Source organism: Sinocyclocheilus grahami, unplaced genomic scaffold, assembly GCF_001515645.1.
Source record: "Sinocyclocheilus grahami isolate Dianchi unplaced genomic scaffold, SAMN03320097.WGS_v1.1 scaffold7.1, whole genome shotgun sequence".
Taxonomy (NCBI): Eukaryota; Metazoa; Chordata; class Actinopteri; order Cypriniformes; family Cyprinidae; genus Sinocyclocheilus; species Sinocyclocheilus grahami.
The window spans coordinates 2,692,124-2,716,569 of record NW_015505186.1 but is presented as its reverse complement, the minus strand read 5'-3'; the positions used below and the strand labels follow the sequence as shown (position 1 = coordinate 2,716,569).

General features: G+C 37.2%; 1 protein-coding gene across 1 annotated transcript in view; it reads right to left on the bottom strand.

Annotated features, from left to right (window-relative positions):
- LOC107588988 (neurobeachin-like) overlaps positions 1-24,446 on the bottom strand; it is a 141,759-nt gene that overhangs the window by 5,551 nt on the left and 111,762 nt on the right. The window contains exons 23-53 of the mRNA XM_016277289.1: positions 23,084-23,301; positions 22,636-22,789; positions 22,045-22,053; positions 19,723-19,903; positions 18,782-18,906; positions 18,428-18,535; positions 18,173-18,341; positions 16,319-16,796; positions 13,867-14,021; positions 13,470-13,596; positions 11,146-11,273; positions 9,935-9,996; positions 7,914-7,978; positions 7,585-7,693; positions 7,315-7,481; positions 7,086-7,210; positions 6,623-6,769; positions 5,586-5,722; positions 5,251-5,368; positions 5,064-5,166; positions 4,790-4,905; positions 4,562-4,674; positions 3,787-3,927; positions 3,534-3,653; positions 3,305-3,457; positions 2,892-3,059; positions 1,856-1,945; positions 1,131-1,323; positions 937-1,008; positions 303-458; positions 6-176 (exon numbers count right to left, since the gene is read on the bottom strand). Of these exons, the coding sequence (XP_016132775.1) occupies positions 6-176; positions 303-458; positions 937-1,008; positions 1,131-1,323; positions 1,856-1,945; positions 2,892-3,059; positions 3,305-3,457; positions 3,534-3,653; positions 3,787-3,927; positions 4,562-4,674; positions 4,790-4,905; positions 5,064-5,166; positions 5,251-5,368; positions 5,586-5,722; positions 6,623-6,769; positions 7,086-7,210; positions 7,315-7,481; positions 7,585-7,693; positions 7,914-7,978; positions 9,935-9,996; positions 11,146-11,273; positions 13,470-13,596; positions 13,867-14,021; positions 16,319-16,796; positions 18,173-18,341; positions 18,428-18,535; positions 18,782-18,906; positions 19,723-19,903; positions 22,045-22,053; positions 22,636-22,789; positions 23,084-23,301 (4,378 nt within the window). The remainder of the gene's footprint in view (positions 1-5; positions 177-302; positions 459-936; positions 1,009-1,130; positions 1,324-1,855; positions 1,946-2,891; positions 3,060-3,304; positions 3,458-3,533; positions 3,654-3,786; positions 3,928-4,561; positions 4,675-4,789; positions 4,906-5,063; positions 5,167-5,250; positions 5,369-5,585; positions 5,723-6,622; positions 6,770-7,085; positions 7,211-7,314; positions 7,482-7,584; positions 7,694-7,913; positions 7,979-9,934; positions 9,997-11,145; positions 11,274-13,469; positions 13,597-13,866; positions 14,022-16,318; positions 16,797-18,172; positions 18,342-18,427; positions 18,536-18,781; positions 18,907-19,722; positions 19,904-22,044; positions 22,054-22,635; positions 22,790-23,083; positions 23,302-24,446) is intronic.

Genomic DNA, 24,446 nt, shown 5'->3' with positions numbered 1-24,446 from the left:
CTCACTGTTGTTGGGATTGTCTCCGATGATGTGGTGTCGTCCGCTCCAGTACCACAGCAGAAGGGTTGCATCTCGTGAGCCAGAGACAATGTAGCAATCACCTCCAATGTAGGACTCAGATCGCGCAAGACAGGTCACCACATCCCAGTGACCAAACACGATCTGAGTGAGTTTCCCTGAATGAAGAGTGAGCAGATGAGCATATGTGCACATAGACATTTTTTTTGTAGTAAAGAGTGAAAGTCTTTTATATGTACAAGTTGGCATACAAAATGGCATAAAATCCCAAAAGACACAAGCACCTGTCTCAGTGGAGTAAACACGGAAACTCTTGTCCCAGAAACCACATGCCAGGATGTAGCGGTTGTCGGCTGTCACCACAAAGCAGTGCGTGTTGATCTGAATGCTTTGATCCACCAAATCTGTGATCTGCCTTTTACTAATGCCAGAGTTATTGGCTAGGAAAGAAAACACAGACCAGGTGTGAATATTGGAAAAATATCCAGTTTGAGTCTGAAAGATACAACCAAGTTTCATCAGACTTTTAAAAAGGACAGTCCACACAAAAATGAAAATTCTCTCATAATTTACTCACCCTCATGTCATTCCAAACCTGTATGCATTTCTTACTTCTGCAGAACATAGAAGATATTTTGAAGAAAGTTGGTAACCAAACAGTTTCGGTTCCCATTGACTTTCATTTAATGGAGCAAAAACTACAATGGTCAATGGGCACTGAAACCATTTGCTTACCTACATTCTTCAAAATATCTTCTTTTGTGTTCAACAGAAGAAAGATATTCAGGTTTGGACATGAATGGGAATAAATCATGTCAGAATTCACATTTTTGGGTGAACTATGCCTTTGATGGAATTTCAGGCCTAGTGACACAAGTTACTGGCTAAACACATGGTCACATGATCTGAGGAACTTACCAATCAGAGAGTCCATTTCAATAGGAAGGTGATGAGCCTGTTCTAATGAGTATCCCGGAGCACCTCTGAGACCTAAACAAAACATATTGCTAATATTGTAAATAAACTTGCACTAAACATTAAAAAAGGTGGTTTGAAAACCTCCAATTTCTTCAACGGTTACGTCTAAGAAAGTTGCAAATGGTAGTGCTCACCGACTGTGTTGTGCCAGCGGTTGACGGCGAACAGCCGGCTGCATGTGACCGTGACCGCAGCTGGAATGCTGAGGTGAGGCAGCGTGTTGGCCGCCACATGCGTGACGGGAGAGTTGGAGGGGAATTTTAGCACCATGATTACATCTTGCTGCATTTGGTCCTTAAACATTAGAGGACTCTGAGGAAGGAAACACTAATGAGCAGAAGAGAGAAAGAGGAGGAGGAAGAGGAAAAATTGGGAAGAAAAAGGAGTAAGGAAGGGACAGGGAATTAGAAAGGTAAATTACAATGGAGCAAACAAGGTGAAAACCACAGGGTGGGATTCTGGGTAAGGATGTAGTTTAGGATCAGTTTTGGGCTGGTTTGGACCGTCAGGAGGGGGTAGGGCTGGGTGATACGTGTAACAGCCAACCCTAGACAGCCTTCTAGGTGTAAATCAGTGTCCGAACCAGCTAAATATAAAGTTTATGTACTACCGGACTGTCATTTTGCCAATTTGTGGCAGCATTTTGCATTTACGACAAAATTTGGTCCATCACAACTAGCTGCAATTCTGAGCTACATAAAATGAAAGTAATAAAGACAAATCATGATAAAAGATGTAATAACAAGAGACAATATTGATCTATTTAAAAGAGATCTAATATAGATAACTGATTAAAAAAAAAAAGTAATATAGATCACAATAAATAGAGGTTTCTTGAAGAGATGTAATAAAAACTCACCAGGTGCATGGCGGAGCTGCGTGGAGGGTGAGGCTCTATTAGCAGCTGTGATGGAGCCTGTCCAAATGACTGAATCTGAGCCTCCATAGACTAAAAAGATGACAAAGAGACAAAAACAAGCTGTTAACATCTTTATCTGACAGACCCCTGAGCTGCCTCACATCTGACAGACATTTACAGACATGGACAAGCTGAACACTGCTGTCAACATAGAAATGAAATAAACATTCACTCATTTTGGACAGAGGAGAGAAAGATATTGACAGGAAACATCATGAAAGACTAATGATTAAGCTTATCATATAAGATTTCATTTTTTCTAATGTCAAATATTTTTATAAATAAAAACAGCACTGCACTCTTGTGTGTTAAACAGTAAACAATGGTGTTTACAGGTAAATGTATTCAATATTCGATATTATTTAATTATAATAATATATTTTAAATTTGTGTCAATTGTTTTTAATTATTTCATAAATTATTTTAATTGTTTAATACATTATTAGACCTTTCAAAATGTAAAAAAATAGGATTAACTATTAAGACATTAAGTGTTTTGTCAATAATACTTACTGTCAATAATAATTAATCCTAATTACTGACATGAAACATTTTAATATTACTATTATTTATTTAAAAATATGAAATATTTTGTTGTCTTATTTAATAATTTGAGTTTTTGAGATGTTACTAAAATGCTTCACATTAAGATTACTTATGATTAATTAGTTTAAGATTGTTATATTGACATTAAGCATTTTGAGATTATTGTCTACATTAAGCGTTTTGAGATTACTTGTTATTATTGCAATATTAAATATGTAATAATCAATGTTATTAACAGCTTTGAATGTTTTTCTGTTGTCTTCATTATTTTGTTTTATTTTTACTAAAATAAAGCATTTCAGTCTGCATATTTTATTGAGACATGTAAAGATGTCAATAAAACAAAAATGTATGGGAAAAAAAATCAGTATTATAAAAAAAATCCTCCACTGGATCAATACTCACTGACCTCTCTGGCGAGGGGCCTTACCTCTCTGAGCTGGGGGTCGGTGATGGTGTCCAAGTTCACAGACCCCTCGTAAGACAGGTAATGGAAAACATTGAGAGCCCTAATGGCCTCCGGTCCTCTCTGCTTGTAGCCGAAGATGAGATCAATCCACTGGTGCAACTGACAGGACACAAATTCACTCTCCAGCGCCTGAGACAGGAAGAAGACAACAGGGTTAACACAAGGACCAATCAGGGCTTCAAAAAGAAATTACTAGCCTTGTAAAGGCTGTGCGAGGTTCAAAGTTCATTTCCTTTTTTTCTACAAACTAGAGCTGCTTTTGATTCTTGAAACACTGGCTGAATTGGAATATTAATCCTAATGGCAGCTGAAATTGCGCACTAATGTGGACCAAACAAAGGTGCATAGACACACACAATCTTTCCATCCCTCACCATCCTGTTGATGCGAACAAAGTCCTCTGGTTTTTTGGCCCAGACTGGTAGTTCCACATCACACACGGCTGTCCTGTCCTCTCTCACCCCCAGGTCATATCCGCTGCTGTTCACAAACATCTCAGGGAGGTAGTAGAACTCCGGGATCAACTCCTGTTATACAAACAAACATGTTGACAAACATGTTGACAAGATACAGAATTGCTTTACCTCACCAAATTTTGCTCACCCTAACATCTGATGTATCCCTCTGGCAACTTCGCCAAGAGCGTGCAATGCCAGAAAACGTCCGATCGGGATGGTCGAATTTGTTGTTATTACAATTCAAGAAAAATGTGCTGAAGGGTTCCTGTGGGATGAAGGAAGTGGCGCACAATTTCCAATTAAACAACTTTCATAAGAGCTTTTCTTAAAAGCAGAATTTTGAGATTTTCAAGTTCTGAGAGATAATACAATATAAATGGTCTATAGTGAAGACTCACTATCCTGATGAGCCAGAAGAGAGTGGATGCCGCAGTTGAGTACAGAGATGCGTAATGATGGGGCGGAGTTCCATCATCTTCCCACGTCTCATAATGTTCGGCATAGAACACGGCTCGCTTTGGATTCAGGGCTCCGATTGGCTATATTGTCAAACAGGAAGTAGAAAAAGGGATTCTGGATATTAAACTAAACAAATGACTAAAATATATATATATATATTTTTTTTTTTTTTAAAGTTACAGCTCACTTTGGATTCAGGGCTCTGAAAGCGGAGTATTATATTTAAATTAGTATATTTATATCATATAAAGTTACAATTCAAAAGTTTGGGGTCAGAAATCAGTACTTTTATTCAGCAAGCACACATTAAATTGATCAAGAGTAACAATAAAGTCATTTATAATTAAAAAAATATTTCAAATACAAGCTGTTATTTTGAATGACTCATTTATTTTCTATTCCTCAAAAGAATCCCAAAAGAAATGATCACAGTTTCCACAAAACTGGGGGAAAAAAAGCTGAAAATGTAGCTTTGCCATCGCAAGAATAAAATTACAAAAAAGTTACTTTAAATATTAATAATATTTCACTATATTACGGTTTTTAAAAGCAAATACAGTAAGAAGTTGAATTAAATTACAAAACCAAACTGGGGTCCAAAAAAAACAAGATGACATTAAAAATCAGAAATTCAAAATCCGGTATTTTGAAAAATTCTGGACGATTTGTGTAGCTCTAAATGGGTAATGGTAAACACTTTCAGGACTGGCATACCTTTGAGAGATCCCGGAAATTCCCAGGCAAGGTAAGATCCAGGTCCTCTGATTCATAGTTAGTCAGGACCCAAGGGAAGACAGGATACTGGTTCAGATCATTATAGGTCCTCCCTGCAAACAAACATCAACAGACAATGTTGTGTGTGAGCATGTAACATTCCAATTTGATTCATTATTTCGCTTGTAGTGATAAAACTATTAGTTGCAATCATAGGAATCATCTTACCTGCAATCGTGTTGAGGAACATGAGGTACTCAAAATTTGAAATCTCCCTCCGCTGCCATCTCTGAGTCATATTAGACGACTTAAAGAGCTGCCTTGGTGTTGCCAGAGAGATCCGTCTATGGGAGGAACAGCACAATAACAAGCAATCATTTAGCTTTGGCAAATAACACATTTACTGTTAACTACCAATGACATGTTTAGTCACATAAGAACCGCTCCTAAACTGATCTCACGTCACAGAATCAGTTTCAATATTAAAAAACCTACACCTTACCTTGCCTGAGGGAGGCCATAGCTGGTGCCAACGCCGACCCGAGGTAAACTGTACACTACCTTCTTTACTGTGCCCTGATCCGGGAAATTGAACATGACAGATGCTGTAGAGATAATGAAATAGTGCCATTAAAAACCTTGAACTAAACATCAGTTTGACATTGTTGTTAAACATGTTGGCATCTTACTCCTGTTGGCCATGAAGACCTCTAATCCAGTGTTTTGGAGCAGGTAGCGTCTGGAAAAAACTGCTCTGATCTCACTGAACATCCATTTCCCATGCAGACCCTCAGTATATGCCAACACCTGACAAACACAAAAGCAAAGCATTTAAATACAATAAGAGGAACAGTGGTTAGCAAAGAAGACAGCATGATGAAGTCAGCAATACCAATGCATGATCCTGAAATTCTGACTGGATGATATTCACGTTAACTCATTAAAAATCTACAGTAATTCTGTGTGAAATAAAAGATGTAAAAAAGGCTATACTGTAACTCATTTTCAGTGACACATACAGTACCTTTGAATCAATCTTTTTGAATGTTGGATCATCCTCATCCACCTCGAAATAGATCTCTGTTGTGGTGATCGACAACGTGCCTCTAGCAATGATCACAGGAGCAACGAGCTGGGCGGGTGTGCTCAAAACCACTGGACCTGAAAGAAACCATGCCACAGAATGAGAAACTTAACATTTTAAAGTCCTGAGTCCTGGATTAGTCAAGTGATTATGGTTAGATTTTCCAATAACTTGGGATTTCAAAGCCAGTTTTGGAAAATGAAATAATCTTTTTGAAAAATGTAACATTTAATACTTTCAAAATCACCATCGTCTGGTCTTAAAAAGCATCTTTTACCATTACCAATCCCTAAAAATTATAATTTTAGTGGTGCCATCAGCTGATTGCTGTTATCAGAATGTTATTTACTAAGGCTCAGTGATTTATCACATAGTATTTATAGCTCATGTTTTTGAAAACTGACATCAGATTTCAAACCACAAAGAGATGACTAAGAAAGTATTTTGGAAAAAAAATAAAATCTGAGGAAAAAACAAGCTAATTAGCTTAATTAAATAATGATTAAATAGCCACGGTATGTTAAATACAGTCAGTGACTCATTAGGCTAATGAGTAAGTGGCTACTTTGATAAGAGTTAATTAGTTAATTTAGAGATTCAGACATTCAGTGTCAAAATCAGATGTAGCTCATAATCACACTCTTGTGCGGATTCAGCGGAGATTTGCATCAAAAGGCAGAAGGGCTGGATCTTGTTCTGGGCTAAAACACTAATTAACATACTCGTTTACTGAAGTACCAAACCTGCCTCTTGAAATAAATACCCTCGGACGAAAAGCCACTGGGAATAAAGTACAGTTGCATACATTAGCACATGCATCAACAATACATCAAAGAATCACCACACTAATGGTTCCTGCAGAAGCAGTTGGCATTTAAAGCTAATTTGTTTAATAGTGCCATGGCACCCTTACAATGGGATTTGAGGAGGCTGCTTGTAAATAATAGCCTCCTGAGTGCAGCAGAAACGCTGAATACCTGCAAGGTTGTCAATCTCTTTCTCCTGCAGCAGACTGACGGCGTCATCATCTCCTTCCAGCATCAGCTCCGTCTCAGGGTTCTGACTGACCACCGAATGACTACGGAACGACGACTTTGACTTTATGCCCTCTTCTTCCTCAGGGCCTGCCCATACAAAAAAAGTAATTATATATATATATATATATTTACAATCATTACTCTAAACAGTCCATGCAAAAAATAAATAAATAAAATAAAAATTACAATAAAATAAATAAATAAATATAATACAAATACATTTTCAAAAAATATTTCAATTTTATGTTAAAATATATATTTTTTTTTAATTTCCCTTACAAAAATAATGTTCTGTATTTGGATATGTATAATGTATGGACACACATCACTTTAATATTATGTCTCTGAGACATATTTGGGTACTGTAAATTAGACTGAGGTGTATGGATGTGTTGTGGCTGACCGTATTCCTCTAGAGATTTGAGAGCCACGTCCAAGTGGGTGGAGCCAAAGGCATTGCGTACAAATCTCCGCCTCCTGCGCAAATCATCCTCCCAGTAGTCCAAACGCCAGAAATCATGAAGCTGACTGAGGTGGGAAATAAATAGAGAGCAAAGAGATGATGAATGGCCAGAAAACAAGAAACAGAATTCCAGCAGCAAAGGTTAACAATAAACTGTGAGTTTGTGAACCTCTGTGACATGGTTCCCCATGCTCCATGCTTATTGGTTAAAATGTTGAGGATCTTCTGTTTCAGCTGGTTTGCGGTCACGTGATCTCTGTGCTTGGCGGCACTGATGAGATGATCACACATCTTTTCCTCTTCTCTTCTGTCTGCAGCGTACTGGGCACAGTTGGACTATGAAAAGAAAGAGCAAAGGAAAGGATCTTCACATACCTTGCGCATGATAAGTATTTAAACTGTGAACCCATGACACAGTGATCCACACTGACTGACTGACCTCAAACTCAGCATGTTTGTGCACATCTTCTGCTCTCTGCCTGTTGAGGATGAACTCAGCCTCATTGGCGACACGGACAATGTGGTCCTTCATGGCGTGACACAGAAGCCTATGACATGAACAGTTTGCATTATAACATTGTCAACTGTTATTACTTACAAATTATGACTTTTATTTTTGCATAATGAGAATTTCCTTTCTATCTATTGCACCAGATCTCACAAAAACATACAGAAGGAGTGTACATCATTTTTGGTATGAAATATGACTTTAAAAATCATAACAAACAATGCCAGTCGAGAAGGAATTTTAATGAGTATACAACATACCTCCCCTCATTAATAAGTTCGATGAATGCAAGTCCTGCGTTCTTTTGTATGGAGTTCTGCCACTCCTGAAACCACACATAACAACCATTATGGACCTTACTGAATGTCATAACTGAAACATTTTAGTGTGCCAAAGGCAAATGCATCAATGAAATGATGTTCTTGCAAGGTGTAAAATGCAAAAATGTTACTGGTTTCTGCATATTTTTTATAGGGCTGTCAAACGAATAATCACATCCAAAATAAAAGTTTGTTTAAATAATGTATGTGTGTACTGTGCATATTTATTATGTATATATAAATACACACACACACACACATATATATATATATACAGTGGGGAAAAAAAGTATTTAGTCAGCCACCAATTGTGCAAGTTCTCCCACTTAAAAAGATGAGAGAGGCCTGTAATTTTCATCATATGTATACATCAACTATGAGAGACCAAATGAGAACTTAATTCTTTAAAAATCCTACAATGTGATTTTCTGGATTTTTTCTCTCATTTTGTCTCTCATAGTTGAGGTATACCTATGATGAAAATTACAGGCCTCTCTCATTTTTTTAAGTGGGAGAACTTGCACAATTGGTGGCTGACTAAATACTTTTTTGCCCAACTGTATATAAATATACAATTTTTTAAAAATATATTCATGCATCTGTGTGTATTTATATATACATAATGAATATACACCGTACACACACATACAAACACAAACTTTTATTTTGGATGCGATTAATCAGTTGACGGCCCTATAATAAAAACAATGTTTGTGTCCTTTTTCAGTGTGGATGATTTAGGCGCCTGATGTGGTTGCTAAAGAGATGCACTGATGATCTTTCCTGATTGGCTCTTTGCCACATAAGCGAGAGTGACTATTGAGAAAGAGAGGCAGAATGCACTTAGCATCCACTGCAGATGCTTCTAGAAGGACACATCACAGGCAGCTCCCATTACCTTCTGCTTCCTGCCAATCAATATTTAGGGTACGGTTTCATCCCCTGAGCCACTAATGGAGGGCCTGGAGCTTCAGTAATACTATATGTGCTGATGGAGCGATGACGGGAAATAGAAGAGGGAGGGGAAAGGAAGATGAGAGGACATCAAACACTGAATGGGCCACTGCTACACCCCAAAGTTCCTAATCCTGACTCCAACTCTGAAGGCAGAGAAAGCCTGCTGAGATGCGGTAGTCTGAAATCTTGATCATTCAGAAGAGTTCAAAGAGGTTCAGTGGGGCTCCTAGTATAAGATACTGACATCCAGATGTAATTGTATGATAATTCTGTTTTGAAATGTTTGATTAGTGGTAAGAAACGTACATTTCTCCTCATGTGGATTGAAAGCAAAGCATTTTATGGAGCACAGTGATGGATTTTCAATGGAGTGCCTTAAAGGTAAGTGAAAATTCTTTATCTCTAAACACTAAATGCCTTCGGACACTGTTGATTAATCAATTCTATATAAAGACTGTGAAAAACAACAGGAATACTTTCAGAATGTGAATACGTGTAAGATTAGTGGCATTATTTGCTGTAAAGTTGCTTTGCAACGATTTGTATCGTGAAAAGCGCTATACAAATAAACTTGAATTGAATTGAATTATTGGAAGCACATTACTGTAGCTCTCAAACAGTTAAGCATAGTGCTAGCAAAGGTCTTGGGTTTGATTCCCTCAGAATGCATGAACTAATAAAATGTGAATGTATTTTGCTGTGGAAGTTCAGAAGTATGCAGTGATACTTTTACCCACACTGGCTTCAGCGTAATGTAGGGTGGGTCTGAAATCAGATCCTGTTTAGGTCAAGCACAAAGCTTCAAAAGAGGCTCAAAAGATTGATGAAATGTTGCCACACTGCAGCGCTGTGACCTTTTCCAAGATTTTAAGCTGTTTAAGTGCAGTTTATTCACTGTTTATGGAGCCTGAAATATGAATGTAACTTGTGCGGTGATGGAAAATAGTGAAGTCAAAGTGAATTATTCAAAATAAATTATTAGAGAATAAAGAGAGAAATCTCACCTGCGAGCACAAGAGCATCACAAGCTCCACAACCGATGTGCTGGACTTCATACAAACTAAGCCTGTGGCAGTGCATTGACAGAAAACAGATTTTAGCATGCGCATGTCTAAAAGATGAATATAAACCTCAGCAGGTTTCAAAAGACTGACAACACAGTGTAGACTTTTGGACCCCACTGTACATGTGTGTAACATAAAATTACCTAACGTAATTGGCTCAAAACTTTAAAGTGATACATCTATTTTCTAATGTACACACAGTTCTGCTGTATTTTAAACAACAAAAACAGACAAACATTAAACTGTGAGGAGGTCAAGACAAGGTGAGAGCACAGACATTAAAGCCTGACAGGACAACAGGGAGGGGAGGGAGAGGACTTAATAAGGGGGGTGAAGAAGAGAGGAAGGAAATATAAGGAGACAAAAGACAGTGGTGGAACAAGAAGCAAAAGTGATTCACTCTAGATCTGGATCTTCAGATTTAGGTTTCCTTTGATTTCTGATGAAATGAAGAGAGGATGTCCTCTCAGGACTCAACAATAAAGATGGTCTGATAGGAGGGGCCCAGTGTGAGCAAGTTTTGGGCCAGCTAAAGGAACTGTCACTTTCCATACCAGCTATTACTGCAAATTTATTTGTTTCATACAGTTTGTTTTCTTCTTTCTGGTAAAGTAAATGTTTCATAAAATATATTTTGTCTGACACAAAAATGTATACTCAATTTAAATACAAAACTAAAAAATTATTTTAATGCAAATAAATTTAATTTAACTAGAAATAATTACAAAATGTCTTGCATAATCTGTATAGCAACTGTATACTTTTAAATATATTACTATTATTTATTTATTCAATTTTCATTATTTTATTCATATTTTAATTAAAAATGAATTTGTGTTGTGAGGCCAATGAAATTATTAGCTTTGCATATATATATGACTAGGCTTAAAGGGGGGAAAAATCCTTTGGCATCTCTTAAATCACTTCTTCAAAGTTTAGCCTGCAATTCTTCCCTCAGTCCCTTTATCTACATTTTTTTGAACATCCTTTCATCCTAAGCAGTTCTGTTTTTCTCATACCTGCTCTGGGTCCATGCACTCGCACAATTGTGTGTGTATGAGGCAGCCAGTGGACACACACACAGCAGACAGTGAGGGACTCCACAGAGACACCAGGTAGAGAGGAAAAGGAGCACTATACAGCACCTGTACCTTCTATGAGCAACTCCTGCCCATGACTGCCCAACAGAGTCCGCGAAAGGAAGGGGGCGAAATCCACAAAGATCTCTCTCAGCAAGGGGGCCACTTTCTCTAAGGCGCGCTCCAATTTAGTCGTGATACTACGGGTTGAAAATGAAAGACAGAGATAGAGAGAAATACTCCAGTTAGCTCCAAAATACAGAGACCAGTTTAAAAATCACACTTCCTTTTAATTCCAGCTGGTTAGTATGTGACAAAGTCTATGGCGTTACTGCTGGGTTAAAGCCAACCTTCAGGAATTCAACCACAGGGAGGCAGAAAGAGCAAATGCTTAACGCTTAAATCACCTTGTTATACTGCACACATCACCTTTAAGTGCCACTGCGCTTAGCTACAAGCTGAGTTAACCTGCGCTAAGACTATAACTTCAGCGCCAGGGATGCAAATGACGACAGACTAGGGTGAGTGTGAAAGCTAAAGGTCTGAGGACATCCAGTGTGGTGCAAACAAGGAATGACTTGATATGATTAATGACAATGTCTCTACTGAAACGGCAAGCTAGCAGGGTTGATTCTGTCAAGTTATTGGAAAACATTACTGCTGATTAGGAATGTATATGCTTTTTATGAACTATCAATGCGTTTGTTTTTTGCATTTTGCAGCATTTCAGTTACAAACACTAGCTCAAGTCACTGAGACTAAATCTTAACCAGGTGTGATGCAAAGACTGGAAATTACAGCCAATCAGAGCATATTTGATGTCTATGCTGCATTCACATCATGTTTGCGTATTAAGTTGGCGGCTAGTAAAAACCGTTCACTTTGTTGAAATTGTCATGTCATGTAAAAACAATCAAAATGGCAGCAGCTTCATCGGTTAAGGGCAGTTAAGTAGCAACCTGCTTGATATTCCATTTTATTAGAGCCATTCTTATGTGGCGTTCTTTATTTGGTCAGTTTATATAAGTGTATGTCTGTAAACACCAAATCCACGCATGGATTTATTTGTGTTAAACACTGCACCAAAGAAACAAATTACTTAGTCTGTCCCTGTGAAAAGCTCAAAAGTAAAATCTCAATTTTCAATAAATATGATGTGAAGGCAGCATAAAAATACAGATAAGATTTCACAGTGGGTAGGGCTACCCAGAATAATGCAATGGAAATAAAAACCACTAAAACTATTTAAAAAAATTATTTTGGTAACTAAAATAAAGCTAAAATCACTAAAACTAAAATAAAAATAAGGTGAAATAGAAATATACATAAAAAAACAACAACTAATAAACATGAAAAAAGACAAACAAACTACAATTAAAATACAAATTAAAATAAATACAAACATGTAATTAAAAATATATATTAAAAAATGCTAAAATAACGCTGGCACACTTGTTTAAAAAAATGAATTGAACAAATTAAAATCAAAGAGACAAAGAGATTATTCTTGAATATTTATGGCGTCATACCTGGTTTGGACAATGTAAATAATGAGAAAAAGAGACAGAATCAAATCTAGCAGAACCGTTATAAATCAAAGCAGCAGCGGTGGTGTAGCTGGCCAGCTTGAAAACTCACAACCACCACGAAAAAGAGGCAGAAAAAGAGAGAAAACAAAAAGACAGAGAGAAAAAAGGGAAGGGAATGTTAAGCTGGTAGCACTGGGTAAGGGGGGCCAGTTCAAGCTTCCTTGCCTAAGAAACTGTCCTGCATCTCTGGGGGCTGTTTGGAATCCTGTCAGCGAACTAAAGGATTTGAGTTCAGGAGGTGTCAGCCTGGTTCGCAGTGGACACTGGTCCACTTCACAAAAGGCACTGCAATACAAATGGGCACAAACAGACAGTAATGACTGTACAGGCATTCACTGCAGCTCTTAGTCTAAAGTGTGACGTAATCCCCGTGTGTTGATCTGTGCCAAATCAAAGGATGATTGAGCCTCAAATCTTCCGTGTCGTACATGCAAAGAGACAAAAATGAAGAAAATCAATTCTGTTGCATTCAAATTAGAACAGATGTACCCAACCATGTTTGGCAGGAAATACACTTCAGACTATCAGTACCTCAAAGTGCATCTTTAAAAATGCACAGAGACCTCAGTATGTGTCTGTGAGGGAATCTGTGGCTGTGGTTACAAAGATACACAGATAGGGAAGTGTAGAGAGGAGACAGATGTAAAGTGAAGAAACTAATGGATTATGGGAATCATAGGAAGAAGTAAGACTGCCAAAACAAAACAAAACAGGATGAGCACAGGAAGTGAGAATGCATGATTTAAGGTTTTAAGCATGTGGATAACTGGATAAAGTGAGGAAGAGCATGAGTGTGTGTGTGTGTACCTCATGTTTTCCACTGTGTCTTCAGGCATGGGTGCAACGGTTTGCACCGCTGGGAGGTTTTTACTTGTGGCACCGTTCACGAAACTTGATGAAGAGGAGGATGAGGAAGAGGCGGAGTCAGTGGCACCTGTGAGACATAATGGACGAGATGGATTAAGCACAAGAAAAGCTGACTATCCTAAAGAAAAAAAGGTTTGTTTATAGAGCTACAAAGAATGCTTAAATATCTAAAATGGTCACTACATTTAGAAAAGTGTCTAAACTTATGAAAGCCCATGACAAGACTAAATGGAAAAAATTATTAAAGTGATATGCAGGAATCAAATGCATATATAGACCAGCAAAATGTATATGCTCATGGGACTGTGAGATGATGGAAATATTCAGGATGACTCGCCTGTTGTGTTGATCATGCTTTTAGGTGTTGCTGTGGCAGCAGCAAAGATATTGGGCGTACTTCCTGACGAGGGTACTCCACTGGTGGTGGGTGTTCCTACTGTGTTCACAGCCAGGCTTCCTGGAGGGGGCTTCTTAACAGGCACCACCACGCTCCTGAGAGTGTGTACACACACACACACACACACACACACACACGTATTGATTACACTCAAGAATTAATCACAAGACTTCACATCAAAATAATTTTATATAACCTAAATCAAACACTTATATATACACTACCATTAAAATATGGTGGCCTACTGTCCTACTGTGTTCACAGCCAGGCTTCCTGGAGGGGGCTTCTTAACAGGCACCACCACGCTCCTGAGAGTGTGTACACACACACACACACACACACACACGTATTGATTACACTCAAGAATTAATCACAAGACTTCACATCAAAATAATTTTATATAACCTAAATCAAACACTTATATATACACTACCATTAAAATATTTTTTTAAATCTCTTTTTTATCCAAAGTGAGTTGCAGTAGATAAGCATAAGCAATTCTTCAAAGTGCCAACAAAATTCAAAGTATACAATGCATATTATTAAATATATATAAAAAATAATAATAATATTTAAATATATAATATTATTAATATTAACAATAAATTAAAAGTAAATACACTACTGTTCAAAAGTATGGTGTCACGAAAACATTGTAAATGTTTTTGAAAGAAGTGTTTTATGCTCAACAAGGCTGCATTTATTTGATAATAAATACAGTAAAAACAGAATTATTGTGAAATATTAATACAATTTAAAATAAAAATTTCTGTTAGAGTATATTTTAAAATATCATTTATTGCTGTGATTTCAAAGCTGAATTTCAGTATAATCTCTCCATTCTTCAGTGTGACATGATCCTTCAGAAATCATTCTAATATACTGATTTGGTGCAAAATAAATCTCTTATTAATTTTATTAATTTATCTTATAAATTTTAAATATTTGTGCTGCCTAATATTTTTTTGGATACTATGAAACATTTTGTTTTCAGGATTCTTTAATGAATAAAAATGAGTAAAAACCTTCGGTAACATTTAAATAAAAAAATAGGAGTCCAACCATTTCAGCCCACCCCATGGTGAAAAAGGAGAGTATGATAAAATATTAACCTGCCCTGATGAATTATTAACATTCAAGAAGCCTGTCAATGATTAACAGCATAACCTTATGTATAATTTATTCATCAGGTTTTCTTAATTGGGAAGAACAAAGAGGATTAATGCTCAGAGGGGCTTTAGTTTGTATTGTAGAGTATCAGTGGATCCCACACACTAAGCCAGTCAGTCTCTTGAGCCCTGAGCACACTATTGCACAGAGCCACTGGCATTTCTGCAGACGCCTGTGCAGTAATGAGGAGCTAGACACAGAGAAATGGACTGCATAAAAAATGAGGGGAAGGCCTTGTGCTTGCGTATGTGTAATTAAGGTGTTCTTTACTTCATTTGTTCTCAAAAAGTCTTGACAGACCACATGTAAGTGTAACTGCATTGATTCATGAATGATTTATTGGTTCAATCGCTCGGTTCCAAAATCCATTTTAAGATAACAAAAGTGCACGCCTGAAGCAAAAGCTGTTCCAAAAGGCAGGCAGCATAAAATATTTCATTTGGCTGAACTTAACTTTATATAATTAATAAAAATATATATGTATGATTAAACTATATTACATTATATTAGATAAAAAAAATTTTTTTTAAATGAAATCGAAATTACTTTGACATCGATTGTTTTTTAGAGAAGCATATCGTTTATTAACCTCAGTGTATTGTGAGTCTCTACTAAAAGGTTTATATTATTAAATGTTAACCTAAGTGAAATGTCTATATTTTAAAAATGAAATATTAAAATGTAATATTATAAATAGTGCTGTCAAACGATTAATAGCGATTAATCACATCTAAAACAAAAGTTTTTGTTTACATAATATGTGTGTGTACTGTGTATATATATTATGTATATATATATAAATACACACACATGCATGTATATATTTAAGAAAAATATGTTATGTTTATACATTTAAAATATTTATATGTAATATCAATTATATTAATATAAATATATACATGAAAATATTTTCTAACTATATACTGTATGTGTGTGTATTTATATATGAATAATAAATATACACACTATACACATTATGTAAACAAAAACTTTTATTTTGGATGCGATTGATCGTTTGACAGCACTAATTATAAATTGCTATATTATATATTTAAGCTTGATGTGTTCAGCTTTCTGGGTCTTGGGTTTAATACTTTTAATTATTTTACCAATTATTTTAATAATATTGCCTGTTAATAAAGGTTGGTCTGAAACATACATGAAAGACAAGCATAATATAACCTGTGTTATTTGATGTGCTAGACACGCTAGAGCTGCCCACCTGTCAAACGAGTGGAACTGCATGGGCAGCATGGCAGCAGCTTCCCTCTTCAGGGCAGGGTCAGGGTGGTACGGCTGAGGCTCAGGCCCTGCCTCCGCCCCCTCCACCGGTGCTGCCACTAAACTCTTCAGGATCTCCTTCACATTGATTCCCTTGTTGGCCTGGCTGATGCTGGAGATCGACGCAGCTGGTTTCAGAACCTCCATGCCAGGAGGCGACTCCAACAGGGACTCACGGGACTTCCTCACCTCCGACGACAGTGTGCACAGCAACTCGCTCATGGCATCCGGGCCTCCAGAGCTCCCACCCAATCCGCTGGAGTCTGCGCCCAGCTCGGAGCCATTGAAAGCACTGGTGACCTGCTCCTCCCCGATGCCGGAGTCAGTGTGAGGCAGTGATCCCTCCAGGGGAAGATTGTCCAGAGGGGTGGCGGCTTGGCGGTCTCCATGTACACCATCTGAGAAGGAGGATGGGTTTTCTGAAATTTGCACACATAAATTAGTGGTCAAACGTTTTGAATAATTAAGTTTTTTTGAAATACGTCTATTGTTTTCACCAAGCCTGCATTTATTTGACAAAAAATACAGTAAAACAGGTAATATTCTAAAATATAATTATAATTTAAAATATCTGTTTTCTGATTTGATATATTTGAAAATGTAATTTATTCATGCAATGGCAAAATTGATTTTTCAGCATCATTACTCCAGTCTTCAGTGTCACATGATTCTTGAGAAACTATTCTAATGTGACCAGCCACAAAACCAGTCATAAGGGTCAATTTTTTGAAACTGAGATTTATATATCTTCTGAAAGCTGAATAAACAACTTTCCCATTGAAATACATATTTATATTTTGTATATGTATATTTTCCTACAAATATACCCGTGCTTCTTCAGACTACTTAAGGTTTTGTGCTCCAGGGTCACATATGCTGATTTGTTGCTCAGTTATTTTCAATTATTGCTGATGCTCGATTATTAATAATAGATTTTTTTTATTACTATCAAAGATTTTGCTGCTTAATATTTTTTGTAGAAACCATGGTACATTTTTTTCAGGATTCTTTGATGAACAGACAGTTCAAAAGAACAGGATTTTTAAAAATAGAAATATTTTGTAAAATTATAAATGTATTTACTGCCCTTGATGAATAAAAGTATAATTTTTTTCTTTTAATCTCTTAAAGGGTAGTATATTGAGGTTTCCACAAAATATTAAGCAGCAAAAACAATTTTTCACATTTATATTAATAAGAAATGTTTCTTGAGCATCAAATCAGCATATCAGAATGATTCCTGAAGGATCAAGTGACACTGAAATCTGGAGTAATGGCTGCTAAAAAATTTGAGCTTTGTCATCACAGGAATAAACTACATTTTAAAATATATCAAAACATAAAAAAACTGTTATTTTAAATTGTAATAATTTTCCATAATATTACGATTTTAACTTTATTATTTAACAAATAGATGCGATCTTGGTGAACATAAGAGTCAGAGATAAGAGCAGAAATTCAGTCATTACAGAAGCATTTCAGAGCTGCTTCTGTAAGAGATACAGTTTGTGCAGTTTACTGCAGCCTATGCCAAGCAGTTCTTTCCACCTGAGTATTAATTAAATATTGCACTCAGATAAAGCTTTGCAATAATGCCTTGCACACTTAAGTTGATGAAATCCTCCCTGCGGGGAATAACTGGATGACTACATAGCAGTTAAGAAATGTGTGAGTGGAAGGTGTGACTTCATTTAGCATTTTTGGGGTGTTTAAGTGGTAAATGACTAAAGATACACATCTATTGAGTATAATCAAGGTCACATGCTCATAATGACACTGCAGATGCCAAGTTCACCTGTGCTGGTGGGTGAATTAATCTCTTGTCGGATGCTTCTCCCTGATAGGCTGCTGGACCTGCCGATCTCCCGTTGTGGCTCCAGGATGTCCCGGTATTTGGACACCATAAGGACAGAGATGAAGTAGACCACAGCCAGAGCCAGGAACTGAGCCTGTTTACTGTCATCCTGTTGAACACAGAGTATGGTTAACAATCATTCTGGTCATGTAAACATACATGCTTTGCTCCGGCGCAGGTAAGTGAGTGTCTCACCACGTCTCTAAAAACGACAGCTCGGAGACGATTGATGTCCACGTCCTGCAGCAGTCTGTCTGGGTCTTTGATAGGAGAAAGGTTACGCGGGATGTTCTGTATGACGGTCTGCGGTAGAGAGGATGAGAGAATCATACATTAAACCACAGGACACACACACACACACATGGACATACACTGGTTTAATTATGCAAATAATTGCATAATAGAAGTTTTTATAGTAAAAATGTATTGTCTTTTGTTCTGTTTCTGTGTTTCTAATGTCCATTTGATTTGTTTTCAGAGACTCTTTAGTGTGTTTGTGTGCATACGTGTCTGTTCTCCTGTGTTTGTGCAGGTGTGTGAGTGTATAACCTTGCTGGCGGATGCTGCAGTCTGTAGGTTCTCCTGGGTCTTGCTGATTGGCAGCGAGCTTTTGCTGCCTCGGTCTCTCTGCCTCTGCCTGCATTCCAGACAGTTCCTCACTGCTACACAACATACTGAGAAGAGGCAAACAGTTTTACTAGAACGTCTGGCTTGATATTCACATCACACCACACAGACACACAGCTACACTACCATTCAAAAGTGGGTTGGTAAGATTTTTTAAAAAAATTTTATAAAAGAGGCCGCTTATGCTCATCAAAGCTGCATTTATTTGATAAAAAATACAATAAAAACGGTAATATTGTAAAAAAAAAAAATAATAAAAAAAATAATAAAAGTAATTAAAAAAAACTATTTTCTAATTTTAATATATTTTTAAATGTTTGCCAGTGATGGCATAGCTGAATTTTCAGAAATCATTCTAATATGAAACTAAGATTTTTGTGGAAACATGTTTTTACGATTCTCTGATGAACAGAAAGAATAAAAAATGATTTGAAATATTTTTTGTAACAATGTAAAAGTCTTCATGTTACTTTTGATTTGTTTAATGCCTCCTTCCTGAATAAAAATATAAATTTCTTTTTAAAAGTCATTTTGAATGGTAGTGTACATACATAGTTGCGCATTAACCCCTCAAACCCCTTTTAAAGGTGAAATGTGTATTTTATCAATGTCTAAATATTTCTTCTATCCCATATTAATAATGGGGAGAGAAGTGAGTCATTCGAGGAGTGTAAACACTGGGGGTCTTGTTTGTTTAATTGGCCTCATATATTAACTTTTTAACCAGTGGTTTTGTTGCCACATAAGTTAAATACAGTACTTCACCAATGTACAAAAACTTTATATGTTTAGTCAAAGAACATACACTATACCAAAAATTACATATTTGAAATATTTAGATGGGTAAGATACATCACACATACCTAATCGTAGACACTGGCGCATTAGTCCCCCTGACGACATGTTCTTTTCAGCCTCAATCTCGCTGAAATTGAGAGAACTGGCAAACACGAGCACATCCACCATGGCCATCAGCCGGCTCAGAAACGTGACAGCCGTTTCTGACGACATGCCCTGGGTCGCCTCCACATTCTCAAGCTCCATCTGGGAGGACACACATACACATAACCAAAATCCAGAAGTTTAGACACATATCCTAATACATTTTGAAGCAAAAACACACACACACACACACACACACACACACACACACACAGAGTAATGCTCACATCTATACAGGATTATGCTACTGACAATGTGCAAACAAACAAACAAACAAATGTGTCAAATCAATAATGCCAGGCCAACTTCACATGAAACATGCCTCTCTTGGAAAACCTCACACCACTAGAAGGAAGTGTGTTCAAACCAGTGTGACACCTATTTGTGTGTGAACAGTCAGTGCTGCAGTGCCGTGTGCGCTTAATCTTTGCGGTGGACAGGAAACATGTCACCATTTTGCAACATCAATATCAAAAGTTCAACATAATTACATGGTGTGTTACAAAGAACAAACCTTTTTGCAAAGCAAAAGAAAACACTAAGGAGTCTTTCAAGTAGTGGCAAATATGCTTTTAAAATCTTTTGAAAAATATGGGGTGATGGCGATATGAACCGCTATCTTAAAACCAACAGCTCTGAAAATGTGCTGAAAATAACATAATTGATGTTGAAAACTGGGAACATGCTTGTTGCTAGGAAGCAAAAACACACACACACACACACACACACACACACACACACACACACACACACACACACACACACACACACACACAGAGTAATGCTCACATCTATACAGGATTATGCTACTGACAATGTGCTAACAAACAAACAAATGTTTTCAAATCAATAATGCCAGGCCAACTTCACATGAAACATGCCTCTCTTGGAAAACCTCACACCACTAGAAGGAAGTGTGTTCAAACCAGTGTGACACCTATTTGTGTGTGAACAGTCAGTGCTGCAGTGCCATGTGCGCTTAATCTTTGCGGTGGTCAGGAAACATGTCACCATTTTGCAACATCAATATCAAAAATTCAACATAATTACATGGTGTGTTACAAAGAACAAACCTTTTTGCAAAGCAAAAGAAAACACTAAGGAGTCTTTCAAGTAGTGGCAAATATGCTTTTAAAATCTTTTGAAAAATATGGGGTGATGGCGATATGAACCGCTATCTTAAAACCAACAGCTCTGAAAATGTGCTGAAAATAACATAATTGATGTTGAAAACTGGGAACATGCTTGTTGCTAGGAGACATAATAGTGACATTAAGAGCTCACGCAGTGGTGCATTGTGGGTATGTATAGGGGCGATAGCTTGGACCCACCTTGGCCCCTGTGCCAGAGCTTCCTGGCAGGCTATTAACTTCATTGCTTTTTGTCCCTTTCTGTAAGCAAGAACCTCCTCGTGTCTTTATGACCAACACAGAGTGGAACAAATGAAGTTGACATTTAATAAAGACCCTTATAAATGGACCAATAGAGCCGGGGGGGCTCATCACAGCACCATGATATGTGCTAATTTATTTAATGCAATTTAATATCAGTATCTGTCTGTTTGAAGGCTTTCCATGAATAACAGATGATTATGATGAAGGTCTGATAAAAAACTTCATCAGATACGATCACTTAAACAGATCATATAACAGAATAATACTGGTAAATTTGCACTTTAATACATCCATAATCTCATATTTAAAGGTGCACACAGTTTGCTTTACTAATTAAAAGAGTTCTATACGTGAAGAAAAAATGTACTTCTGAAAATATATTTAAAATCATGTTCACTTACTTTTTACGTGGCTGCCTTGTGGGGGCTGCCATTTTAAAAATCATACGATCAGCCAGACACTACTCACTACTTACTGGACACTTTTACATAGATAATAAATTCATCATGACTGACCGCAGATATCACATTTTTATATGAACCTGAAAACTTTTGCATGATGCATTTATAATTCCTCTATACCAAATCCAAGACGGATGGAATATTGGTCAGCTTAACATGAACATGAGTTACTGAGTGCAACTTTGAGTGCAATTCATATATCATAAATCTTTGGGTGAATAAATTGAATGAATGTACACATAGTCTGAGGCTGAAAAAGACAGAAAAGATGGACCATACATTTTGATCTGTGGAATTAGTGATATTAAAATGTAACATAAAAAAATAAACAAGAAGGTGAATGTTAGAGAAGAATAAATAAATGGGAACTTACAGGGTTTGCACTAACCTTAGAACTCTGTACATGCAAACGAAATAAAAAAGACAAAAAAAGAGAGAAACAGGGAAGGGGAAGAAGGAATTAGAGGCAATACAGACAACAAAAGAATACAAAGGCACAAAAAAGCTGGCTAATAAGCAATAGAGTCAGTTCAGAGAAAATGTCAGAAAAAGCTGTAAGAATGTTTGCCAGAAATAAAAAGGTTAGATTGCAGGTAAAATGTCAAAGAACACAAGAGAAGAAAGCGGCAAAATTTGGGATTGCATTCATATTTAAGATCTCAGGGTAAAAGCACCGACAGAGGATGAAATTTGACATCAGCACTCATGGATGTTTCTATGTGTAGGCAAAAATACTGATCTGGACTTATTCTTGAAATCTGTATAAGATCAGACATGTATTGTCGCCATTCAGTGCCAATATAACATTCAGTGATATTCAGGGAATAGAAACAGGAACAACTTTTTTCTTCTATACGATTCTAAATAATCCCATTACAAAACAAAAAAAAGAAAAACCAGCCACTAGAAAGTGGTTTTATAATTCAAGGATGTTGTACTGATGTGAATATCCACTAGGGGCCGCTCAAGTGCCACTTACAGATGGGGAGGTGGCAGCAGAGAGCAGGGGAAGGATCCCGCCGCACGCTATAATGATGTTATCAACCATCTGAGAAATGAGGTGGATGGTGTTGTGGACAAATATAATGTTCTCGTTACTGTTTACAAAGTCCATGACCGATTTCGTAGAGTGGCTGAGAGAAAGAGAGAACAAAAGAAGACAGCAGTGAAGCAAGACCATGTAAAAGCATATAACATGTTTATCTTTTCAGAGTTTTACTGTCAAGTAACACAAAAGAAGTTACAGAGAACTAGAGTATAACATCCTTGTTGGTCCTAGAACAACCAATCTGATTTTACAGAGAGGGCAAGGAGTAGGGTTAGGGTTGGGGATCAAGGGGTCAGAAAAGTTGTTCCAGAACAACACAAGAAGTTCATCTGGGAAGATGTCTTAGCTGGTCATTTCTAAAGGCCAAAAACTCTCATACCTCCTCCACATGTGTACGTCACTTTCCAGAGCGAACAACAGGTCAGTGAGAAGGCGCTGATGCATGGGTGACCATTTGAATTCTGGGATACGGAACATGGTAGTGCGAGGGCCAGGGCTAAACTGCCGCCGCTGTTCTTCTGTCATCGGCATGCCCCGGAAGCCCAGATCCACACGGAGGTCCCTCTCCATCTGACCCGACATACGACCATGAAGAGCCTGCAGGAAAGCAAGAAGATTTGATTGCTTGCTAGTTCATTACAGCATTCATTTCTTTATTTAATTTTAGTGGTTCTAAACCAGACTGAGATTGAGTGGCAACCCATATAACAGTCTATCCTTGGTGGAACACAAAAGGAGATTCTTCAAATAAAGTTATTTCGTTACTACTTTGTTACCTTCTCGAAATATTGTCCTCAGCCAGAGATTTCAAATCTCATTTGTGTCAATATTTCAGTGATGTCCAATACTGCTCCTAGAGGACTACCTTTAGCTCCTGCCCCAGTTAAACACCTGAACCAGCTAATCAAGGTCTTCAGACTCACTGTTGGAGCTAAATTGGCGGTCCTTAAAAAGAGCAGGATTGGACATCCCTGATATTTTCAAATATACCACAGTAAGACATGTTAAGAAGGGTTTGAAAACAATGACGCCAAAGGACATATTCTCAGATGCCTCTTAACCAAATGCAATGCACCAATTTTGAAATGTAGAAAAGTGATTGCAATTGCACTGAATAGTTTTTTAAATTTCGGTTGGTTTCATTGCATTGTAAGGTTTCAAAAAACTGATGAGAAAAGTCATATGGACAACTTTACTCATTTTTGGAGCTTAATAACAGCATCTGCCCCCATTCTCTTTCATCTATGGAAAAGGGCAGCATAAAGATTCTTCCTAACATCTCTTTTTGTGTTCCACAGAAGAAAGTATGCCCTGTTTACACTAGTGTGTTTTTGTTTTAAAATGGCGTTTTAAAATGAAAACAATCTTTGTCTACACTGCCATTTTTACTGGGTTTCAGAAACGATCCCCATTCAAACTACACAACCGAAAACACGTCACATGACCATTCATGCACACTGGGCATGTGCGTAAAAGTGTAAACAGGAAGCTGGTTGCTAGTCACTGGCAGGTGAGCATGATGTTATTGTTTGCACGGTCATCAAGATATGCAGAGTGAATGTAGGCAGCCATGCCATTGTTTTCAAAAGTCTCCATTTTGGCTCGTTAACACTGAAACGCAACCCTGGAGTCTTCAAACTAAAACAAGGTCTGCATCGTTTTCAAAAGTCTCCGTTTTTGAGGGTCGAAAACACTGGAGCAGTGTAAATGATAGGCATAACCATAGCAAAAGTTATGCGTTT